This window comes from Mucor velutinosus (assembly GCF_035048745.1).
Source record: "Mucor velutinosus strain NIH1002 chromosome Unknown tig00001564, whole genome shotgun sequence".
Taxonomy (NCBI): Eukaryota; Fungi; Mucoromycota; class Mucoromycetes; order Mucorales; family Mucoraceae; genus Mucor; species Mucor velutinosus.
The window spans coordinates 1,120,845-1,131,298 of record NW_027041906.1 but is presented as its reverse complement, the minus strand read 5'-3'; the positions used below and the strand labels follow the sequence as shown (position 1 = coordinate 1,131,298).

Sequence of the window (10,454 nt, the reverse complement as noted above, 5' to 3'; positions counted from 1 at the left end):
AGTTTGTTATATACGTTTCCGGAACAAATCTAAAGAGAATGGCCTCTAAACACTTTATCTCGCAGTTGAAAATTGATTGTTGCACATGCGGTGTTCAGGATAGTTTTTTTTGTGTTTATCAAGGTGTCTAGTTCTTATATAGCTTTTTTGTTCTGCATGTTTAGGCAGGAAATTAAGCACAATATCAATATCTAAAGTTTTTCTCGGTTTTTTCGTAATACCTTCCTATGTGTACAATTGAACGGCAGATCTATCACTATTCTATCAAAACTAAGAGAGATCAAGTAAACATTCATTGAAGAATACCGTATAAACCATGAAGGAAAGGGGAAAACTGAAATTTATCAGAATCATATTTGCGTTGGATCTTGAAAGTCTTTTGTATTTAAAATACCGCTTCAAAGTAGGAGCTAGCAGCGTATTCAGCGCTAAAAGCAGTAGGAAACACCTATTTGATGCTAAAAGTGGTAAAAATCATCTTAGAGATACGGGAGAAACAGCTCAATAGAACCTTTCCGGTTTACAAGAGCAAAAAGATTGTTGTGGGCGGAATTTTAACCATCGTGGCCCTTGTGTTTCGTTGATATTTGCAAAAAATCAGTGTTCAAAGCCTTAAGTAATAGTAGGACGAGGGGAAAACAGAAGGAAGAATTCAATAAAGAATGGAAGGTGAGGGAGACGGCAAAAAAGAAGACATTTGTCGGAATCTGTTTTGTATACACGCTTAGGTTTTAATAGCAAGGGTGAGACATAAAAGCATTGGCAATTGAATGAAGGAAAAATAGGAATTTCATACAATTTTAAGATGCCATTGTCTGGTAACAGTGCTATTCGCACTAGTGTTTTACTCAAGTTAAGGTTGGGGCACCTACTCCGCAATTAATGGTGCTTTTCGGCACATACTAAAGGAACTGAGCGTTGTGTAGTGAGATGAATGGGATGTCTTTGATGTCAGAAGCTAAAAGGGAAGAAGCGAAGAAGAGGAGAACGACATCATGAAGCTGAATGTCTGTTAACTTGTTGGGGGTAATAATACGATGATAAAATCTATATTTATCTTTATTATTGAGGTAGCACAAATGAGTTTTTTCCAGGTTTATAAGTCTCTATCGAGGCCCGGAAAACCTTTTCCTTCGTTATCACTTTATATCTCTTGTCATTCTCGCTAAAACGCATCAGACCAACTTGGCAAATGACCTGCTCAAATGTGCACACCAGATATGCGGATGAATCCTGGTCATCATCCAGCTCCACTATGGGCATCGTCTTGTCTTTGTCGTCAACAGCATGAGTCTTTCCTAATCGAATAAGCAAGAACAACTCATCGCCAATCCCCTCAATTTCGAGCTTGAACATGAAAATAACAGCCCCTACATAGAAAGCTTTGACCTTGCGACGAGAGTTACTGTAGGAAATTCAGACGTCAATGTGGGTTTTGATGAGTAACGATAAAGGCAATAATGAACCTGTGAATTGGCATACCTCAAGTGTTCTGCCCATACCATGATGTAGTGGCTTCCTCTAGAATTAGCACCGGTGAGATCGCGATAGTATTCTGAACGATAAGTGCAGTTGTAAGCCCAGGCACTTCCAGAGACGACAATATCCAGTTGATCATTGATATGGACATTCTGCAGAACATTAGTTGAGTATTGCCGGTCGTAGTAGGACTGTATAGCCTTGACAAAAAGAGGTGTGTTGACGTTGATGGAGGTTGGGATACTTGAAACCGTTGTGTGGATGACTGGATACCAGAGCTGACTTCCGTTGCCATTGTCATTCTTTAGATTTACGAAGGTAGTTGGATCGTATCGTCGAGGCACTAAGAGATTGATTCGAGCATCCAGATCATTCAGTTTGTCTTCACCATCGCCTGTACCATCACCAGTTGTAGATGCCTTGATGGCTCGCATAATTGCCAAACGATCAATGATGTTTCCGGCATTTATACCAACATTTGTGCGAGCACTTATCAAGCGTTTGTACCTGCCGATGGATCTTTCGATAGATCGACTGGAAGTCGAAGCCGGTAAACCTTGCGCTTTGATCATGTAAGTCAAGTGTCCTAAATAATGGGCGTTTGGTCGAAAGGTCTTGATAGGAAGGCGTTTGGTTTTGATTTCAGTGATCAGCAGTTTGTGCCAATCGTTAACCTTACTGTGCAGAGATAGAAAGAAGTAAGTTTTTAGTCTGTGGATAAAACGGGTTTTGTTATTCAAGATGCCAATACTTACGCTTCTATGAATTGTAAGTCTGAAGCATGCAATTCATTCTTCTGCAATACCAAAGCTGCCACTTTAACGATACCCAGAAGAGGTTTTCTGATTGAGTCAGGATAGTGTGGTGCTATCAGGGCTGGAACAATGAAAATCATGAACTCTTCATAGTCAACTGCTCGGTAGTTGGTAACTCCTCCTGGTGCAAAAATGTCGTTGAATGGTGCATTGAAGGTAGTTGGAATGGTCTTCTTTGACTGAGCCACATACTGACCGATCTTTGCCAGAACTTTGGGATCTAAATCAAAGGTGTAAGGCCAGGCACTTGCTTTATCAAGCTTTGCTTCTTTCAGTTCTTCGATAGAGGGCTTGTATCGGTTATCAAACTTGGATGGATGCAATGGAGAAGACAAGAGCTCGTACAAATGCTTAGCTAATCCAATGCTCAGTAGGTGAAGTGTGTCGAGACCGTAGAACGATGGGTTGGCAGGAAAAGACTTGAGAGTGGTAAATATGGATGGTCCTTTGATGTTCTATAGAAGAGATGATGGTTGGTACAAGAACTATACATGATTGTTTAATGAAATCGCTTCACTTACAAACACATGTTTTACGCCAACAGGCAGTGGTGCTTTCAGTTGTTCGAGAGTTCTGTATTGGAAATTTCTGATTGTGCGAGTAAAGCATTGGCCTCCTTGTGTGTCTATGAGGCACTTCATACAGCCAAACTGACTGGAGACTCCTCCATGCAACATCAAATGTGATACTTCTACAAGATCGCCTGTCGCCATTGCCAAATGAACGCTTACTCGGGCAACTTCACCACCATTCACTCGAACCAGCATGCCATGTTCACTAAGATCACGAATTTCGTCCACAAAAATAGCCAAGTAGCTTTCAAGATCCACTGGAGCCTTCTTGCCGGGTGCAATCATTGTCTGAACGGTCCAGTCATCCAAGTATCTGTGGGTTGGTAGACATAAATGCAATATCGTTGGTGGTTAGAATCCGGTACTAATTGGATATTATACCCATACAAATAGAGATAACTCACCTGAGGTGTGGAGGGGCTGACAAAATTACAACGTGGAATAGCGTTAAGGTATCGCCAGCAAAAGAGTTGCTTTGGGGTTTGAAGCCGTCGACATACAAGGCAAGCAGAATAGGTTCCTCATCTACGTTGGTGCCATGTCTTTTCCGTCTTTGTTGAAAGTTAATGTACTCTTGACCGTCAAAGTAGTCTCGGTAAAAATGTGGATCATGTTGGTAGTTACGTCGATACGACATGAGCTCATCTCGTTTGGACTTGTCACTCAAGACTCTTGCTAGCTGATCACCGATGCTCAAGACCTTCATATTTTGTGCTTCGCTTTTGGGAGTTCCACAGTGATTGCACACTCCTTGGACTGATGTATCGTTCTTGGGATAAACTTTGCAGCCTTGAGGACAGACCTTGTAGATGAATGCTTGTACGCCAGTCTTCTTTCTCATGCGCGCCTCTAGAGTATCGAACTGAATCAGCTTTGGAAACACAATGCCTTTGTGCATTAAAGGGAGATGTCAATATGGTGAGTGCGTTTGAAGATACAATGCATAGTGGTATTCATATGCTTACCTCTTTCAGTGCCACCTCCTGCCTCTGCTATATTCTTAATGATTGTATTTGTAAAGTATATACTTTCACGACTCATTTCTCTCGATGCTGGATACTTGTCGAATATGTCACGGAGCTTCAATGAAAGCAATTCACTTTCATTAAAATCAGTGGCGTAAGAGAGGGTGTCAAGATCATATACATGTCGAAGGCCTTCCTTTTGTTCAAGAGTGAAGCTACTGTAGTATGAAAAGGACTCAATTGATGGCACTTAGATGGGAGTTAGAACGGTACGTCATGCATTGCTTATAGTTCACACAACTCACGTTCTATTCTTTGCTCTGCAGCATGCTGCTGTAATGACTGATTTCCTTGATTACTTGCGGTAGCCGTTGGAGTATCGTCTTGTGAATGCATGCTTGCCTGGGATCGTTCTTGACTATTCGATAAGGGAGTGTCTTCTGTTCTTGCTTTCTTGGGCTCGCAAAAAGTCGAGTTTGCATAGTGGGTCCTCAATGCTCTAGCAGAATTGTAAGGCATGTGGCACTTTTCGCAGTTTCCTGAAACTCGTCGTGCAGGCATTTTGAGAGGATAAGGTGATGTATAAATGAATGACAACAAGACCAAAGTGATGTGTAGTGAAGCTTAAATAGTAGTTTGATCGTCTCTGTGGTACATAGTAGCACCTATGACTAATAGTGATTTTTGACTCTTCAAGTTGCACAAAGGTGTCGGTTGTGTCTCAATGTTTGGATGTTTTGCTACTGTGAGTTTAAAGATGATTGACAGTTGACATTACACGAACTTACAGTCGCGTTATTACAGAGGGTGCTCAATTTGAACTGACTTAATGACTCATGAAGACTCTATCAAGTCCAAGTAATAAAGACAAGTAGTGAGTCATTAAGACACTTGGAATGGCAAAGATAGAATTCAAGAGCAGGGTGGAACGTATAAAAGGGCAACATGTGTCTTGGTTTTCAGGAAAGTATCAACTATTATTTATAAGTTAAATTTAATATTTTTGCACTAAAATGGACAATAACTACAGAACCATTCGCACCCAAGTTTCTCCCCTCGATGCTATCAAGACAGAGATGCTGGAGCTCAAGGCTTTTGTTGGTGAACTCAAGGAAGAGTCTAAGCTTAATCGTGATCTTTTATTGGAACTCATCAAGCAGTTGTCTCCTACCTTTCCTCCCGTTCAACCCACGAATGATGGTGTTTTTGGCAATAAAACTGATGTCGGAAGAGTGATTGCTACAGGTAAACATTGATGTACATTGAATTGAAATAGACATTGACATTGTTATTTATTTTAGCGCGTAACTTGGCTCCTGCTCCTGTAGGAAACCCTAATTTGCGTGGCCCTCGCGATATAAATCCAGTTGTCCCTGAGATTTTGGAGTACTGGATCAACTCTGGCAAGGTTAACTCCCAAGGAAATGCCATTTACCCTGATGCCAGAACTCGTTTGCTTGGCCTCATTAACTTTAGTATGAAGTCAAGTGGGGACGTCAATGAAAGGGGCTACGCTTTCAATCATCCGATTGTCGTTGCTCAATACAAAGCCCTTCGCAAGATGTGTCTAGTTTATCACCAACGTCTTCTTGATGAATACTATTATGTCAACGATTTGGCCGTAGATGACAAGGTCGTTCCAGCTTGGAGTCGTGTGGATGAGGCATTAATCCTGAAGCATGCTCTGTATTTTGAAGCACATGCGCAGAAGTATGGGTTCATCTTGCATCGTTGTACCAACAGCTGGGGTGCCACTGCTCTGTTGGCTTCTGTCCACAAGACTCGCCGCCGTTCTGCAACAAGAGCTATTGGTAGTACTTCTGACAGTAGCTCTTTTGATGGTTTCTCGTCTTCTTTTTCTCTTTCTGGTAATGGAGCTACTGGCAATTGTCCTGGTGGTGATGATGGCCCAGATGAGGGTGAAGATGACGATGATAATGAAGATTTCCGCAACTCTACTGCTGGTCGCTTAGCTGCATCAAGAAGCGTACACGCAACCCCAATGGTTCCAAGAGACCCTAGTGAATCTTACCTAGACTATAGCTGGAGTTCCTGTTCCTCTGCAGATTTGATGAGGTTAGAATAGAAATAATACGTCATGCGAGTTCTTTGAATAAAGTATTAATTATCATTGCACATCTGTCTGTAGCACTGTAAAGCGCTTCGTTGAATATTACAAGTATCGCTTTGGACCTGCGCTTGATATTGAAAATAATCCAAGCTAGCATTTCATGTACTACGCACGAGCTTGTGATTATGAAAGAGTGCTAACGAAGCGTTTGAATGATGCCAGTCTGGAAGGAAAAAGCAAAGTCAGTTATACAATGATGCAGTGTGTCTATTCTTCTCTTATAGTAGCAATGTGCTTTACAATGGAGGGGGAACACGTTGATGACTTTCAAAAGCTTTCGGATCGTTGGATAACGTATGTTTGGGGGGAGTGGGCTTTGAATGATGATGCTGATGACTATTACTACTCTGATGGTTATGACATGCTGTAATAAAACTTTAAATTTTGTCTATAAAAAGAGTATTTTTTTCGTGAATTATTTTAAATCCTTTTTCTTTTCTTTTCTTTCCGTAATTTCAATTCATTTTCTGGTACAAAGTAAGTAATTTATCTGACCAAATGTTTCTGTTGGTGGCTTTCTTATTAAAAACATATTATCGGCAGCATACGCCAGATGATAACGCAGTAGGTTCTCCTCGAATGTGGCTGTTGCCTATTAGTATCACACCGTTTTAATCATCTCTGTGGGAATAACGGTAGGTAAGGAGCATCATCTGAGAAGTATGGCAGTGACTAAACATTGAATATAGAATAGAACATCCTCCCCTGGTGCTGCTGCTGGAAGATCTTCGCTAACCAGCATATACTAAAGTATATTTGTAAGTTGTCAATCACTCTGTGCATCTTACATCGTGCCGTACCATCGTTGCTCACATTTCCTATCATCTCTTATAGTTTCTCATGACCGCCTCCTATCCTGTTGTTGTTGTTCTGCTTGTGTGTCAAGTTTACGATGATGGTACGTGGCAAATGTGGTATGCTGTTAAATATTTTTCAGGATTGAACTCTATGACTAACATTAGTTTTGCATTTAGATACTCGTGTGGTGGGTGCCAATCAACTCTAATCTGGCTGCTTATCTCCATGTCAATCCTCATCTCTGTTACTCTTGTATGGAACTCTTCGTAATGGGTAAACATGTATAGCTACTGCCGCTTTATCTTTAATACAATCAGGAGGCTCTTGAATGACAGGGTAGCTAGCTAACTGCTGTATAACGAATCAAAAGAATTGCCTACCCAACGGAGCAACGTCCCATTACCATGTGTATAGCACGCTGCATGTATTTGAAAGCAATGATTCTATATTCTGCTGTATTTCCATCAATAAAAGAAAATTTTATCCATCAATAATCCTGCTTTCCATATCATTCTATCCAATAATCGCACGATTGCTGCCCCAACAATTGCCCCAAGAGTAATATATAGCGCATTCTATTAATAAAGATCCACCAACCATATCATTCCAATGTCATAATCCCCATGAGCAACTATTGGTCTTTTAACTAAACAACGTTGCACGGTATAGGATTCAACTGTTGTGTAATGCAGTAAATATCATCGGCTATACAACAGTTTCTATTTTCAATAAGGTTTACCTTTGTGCTGCAATGTTGATGGAATATTTTCAATTTGTACCACTTAGCGCATTGACGCCAAATTTAGAGTGTTTTAATTTTGAAGCCTGTACCGAAAGCACCAACTTTTCCAAATACTTTGGCTGTAAAAAAGCACCAACAAAAACACCTATTTTAGAGCATTTCCGCTAAGTTTTTCGCGGTAGTGAATGGACCGTAAGGGAGCCAACCTTAAGGGACAAAGTATGCGGATTATAGGATGGGAGTTGATAGACAGAGTAAGGACAGGAAGGAGAGACAAAAGCAGTAATACCACCAGAACCACGGTTGAAGGCACCAGGTACTTTCGAACCGTAAAGATGGTATTGGGACCAATCTGTAGGAAAAGAGCCAGAAGTTAGCCAGGTTTCAGTAACCAGCAAGACATGAGTATCCAGGACATGAGAGAGAACATCGTGAATCACTGATTGACGAAGACCATTGGCATTCCAAAGAGAGAGAGAGACAAATAAGGAGTGGACAGGGTTATCATTTTGGGTATACAGTATCAAGGACTCAGTGGTGGAACACATTATTGTTCCATAGCAGAATCTTCATTGGCAGAGTCAGCATTAATCTTGCGACGGATCAAGAAGTTAGCCCTCTTGGGTTCCTTCTTTGCAAAGCGTTGAATGGCATCACCAACAGAAACAGAAAGGTCTTCGTCACAAATCCAGCCTTGCTCAACAAAGTACTTACCAACACCACTGACATTCAGAGGACGTAGGAAAGCTAAGGTTTGCAGACACCGAGCAGCAGTAAATTCCATGATCAAAGCAGTACGTTGATCCAGAGTCAAAGAGTTATACTTAGGATCAGCTATGTTAGCAGGGTCCAAAGGGTCAAAGTCGAAGAAGAATTCAGCCTCACAAGCCTCCAAAAGTGCAGTAAAATCCTGAACATATTGCACATGCACCAGGATGCCAATAACATCGGATGCTGGGAAACAGATGTCAAGCACACGACCCAAATCAACGCCGGCTTTGCGCAAGAGAGAGCGAACTTCAGAGCGTGCAATCTTCTTAGATCTACCAATATAAACATATTGGTAACCTTGAGGACCTTTACGAGCAGCAGTTGTAAAGGCGCGACCAATAGCAAGACGCTTCTTAGCTTGCTTAGCTTCAGTAGCAGGATCAGGAAGAGTAGCAGCAGCCTTTGCGACATTTGCATAGCTAGGTGATTTAGTAGCCTTAGTATTCATAGAGCCAGTAGTAGTTTTGAGGGTTGACCCCTCTACCGCCGTGGGCCGACTCGAACCAGAGGGGACCACGTGACCGGAGACTGCACCCTGCAATTTTTGAATTGCAAGGTCCTTGTCCTGTAAAAGTTTTTTCAACTCTGAATTCTCTTTTTCCAGAGTATCTAAACGAGCAAGAAGACCATCATGTTCGTTGACGCGAGCAGTAACCGAGGTAAGTTGTTCTTGGAGCTGATTAAGAATCATTTGAAGCTGATTCATATCCATACCCTGTAGATTGGTGGCCATGACGGAGAATATTTTTTTATAAATTTGAAAATTTTTAAAAAAATATCAAGGAGATGTTCGACAAATTTGAAACTATAACACAATAAACTGTTACCAAAGGCAAGCAAAGTTGTGTAATTTCGAGTTGTTGGAGTTGGTAGTTATCGAGGAAATACGTTTTTTCTAGTCTGGAACAACTTTTTTCCGAAAACGGTGGCAAAAAGTGTTGAAAAACGGAAAGAGATGCCTAGCTAGCTCAATCGGTAGAGCGTGAGACTCTTAATCTCAAGGTTGGGGGTTCGACCCCCCCGTTGGGCTTACACTTTTACTATTTCTGAATTTTGAAACGTCTCACGTAATGCTTCTCGTTTATATTTTGTGTATTGTGTTGCGTCTGACTCAATTTTTAGTCCACAAGAATAATAAACTACTTTGCTATCTTGAAATCCAAGATAAACATCGAGTATTAAGTATCTACCAAAAATGCTGGATTGTTATACTAGCGTAAGCGATAAAGTTTTTATATATGAACGTTTAGAAATGTACTAGCCCATTACTGTAATTACTAATGAATAGGAGAGATTACCAAGTTTTTTTTTTAAATGCATCTTTTAGCATGTAGTTCACATAATTGCAAATAAGCTAGTGAATTGAACTAAAAGAATTGTCTAGCTTAACACAATTACACGAGATCTACCATAAAACAGCTTGCATGCACACAAATACAAGTTGGCAAGCCCAACTATGATTGTCTTGCCTTTTGCAAGATATGGACCAACGCGGCTGCGATAACATGAATTCCTTGTTTTTGATGGTTAAGCAAGAAGCTTCATTAATTTTCCTTGGTGAAACGGCAAGCCGACATTTAAAGTGTGTGAATGTAAACAAATGAGCCCTCTATGCATAATCTTCGTAGTGACGAAAAAGAGATGAAAGGAACCAATGGCGACGTGTGCAAGTTGTTGACATATTTCAAATATAGTTTTGAAGAAGGGGAAGGGATCACCAATGGTAGTTTAGATTTAATCGACAAAGTTTAAGAGTCATTCTGTGTGAGAAAGAAATGTTGGATTTAGGCTCATGATAATGATAATTCATTTGCTGGATCAAAAAGGACGAGGAGCCTTAATTCATAATTTCAGGAACACAGCATTTTAAGTAAATTGTAGAGTCCAATTCATTATCTAATGAATTGGATACACAAAGAGAAGGGATTTGGTAACAACCACGCTATTTTGGCATGTAATCAACGGCCCTTTATATTTTTCTTATCAGTGAGTATATTTGGTCATTGCCCAATATCTCATGTAGCCCCTCTTCAGCTGACCTGAAGTAGGTTTTCGTTTTTATCTCTGGCCAATAGATGCTGATTGTAATTACATTGTATGTCAAACAGCTAATGCTGGTTGGTTGTGTTACGATGAATGTGTGTAACTGAAGGATATTTGTTTATTTCAAACAGTAAATAT

General features: G+C 40.6%; 3 protein-coding genes and 1 non-coding gene across 4 annotated transcripts; 2 read left to right on the top strand and 2 right to left on the bottom strand.

Annotated features, from left to right (window-relative positions):
• Window positions 1–1,062: 1,062 nt before the first annotated feature.
• ATC70_010643 (uncharacterized protein) lies at window positions 1,063–4,392 on the bottom strand (the record flags this gene model as incomplete). Its single annotated transcript, XM_064829854.1, has 7 exons — window positions 1,063–1,405; window positions 1,483–2,157; window positions 2,235–2,749; window positions 2,816–3,179; window positions 3,271–3,754; window positions 3,832–4,080; window positions 4,137–4,392. The coding sequence occupies 7 exons, from the start codon at window positions 4,390–4,392 to the stop codon at window positions 1,063–1,065; spliced, it is 2,886 nt and encodes a 961-aa protein (XP_064682356.1).
• Window positions 4,393–4,844: 452 nt separating this feature from the next.
• On the top strand, window positions 4,845–6,056 carry ATC70_010642 (uncharacterized protein; the record flags this gene model as incomplete). Its single annotated transcript, XM_064829853.1, has 3 exons — window positions 4,845–5,076; window positions 5,133–5,907; window positions 5,981–6,056. The coding sequence occupies 3 exons, from the start codon at window positions 4,845–4,847 to the stop codon at window positions 6,054–6,056; spliced, it is 1,083 nt and encodes a 360-aa protein (XP_064682355.1).
• A 1,993-nt stretch (window positions 6,057–8,049) lies between these two features.
• On the bottom strand, window positions 8,050–9,006 carry ATC70_010641 (uncharacterized protein; the record flags this gene model as incomplete). The annotated part of the gene is made up of 1 exon (XM_064829852.1): window positions 8,050–9,006. One exon carries the CDS (start codon window positions 9,004–9,006, stop codon window positions 8,050–8,052), a length of 957 nt encoding a protein of 318 aa, XP_064682354.1.
• Window positions 9,007–9,230: 224 nt separating this feature from the next.
• On the top strand, window positions 9,231–9,303 carry ATC70_010640. The gene has a single exon. It is a non-coding gene; the product is annotated as a tRNA-Lys (tRNA).
• The last annotated feature ends 1,151 nt before the right edge of the window (window positions 9,304–10,454 follow it).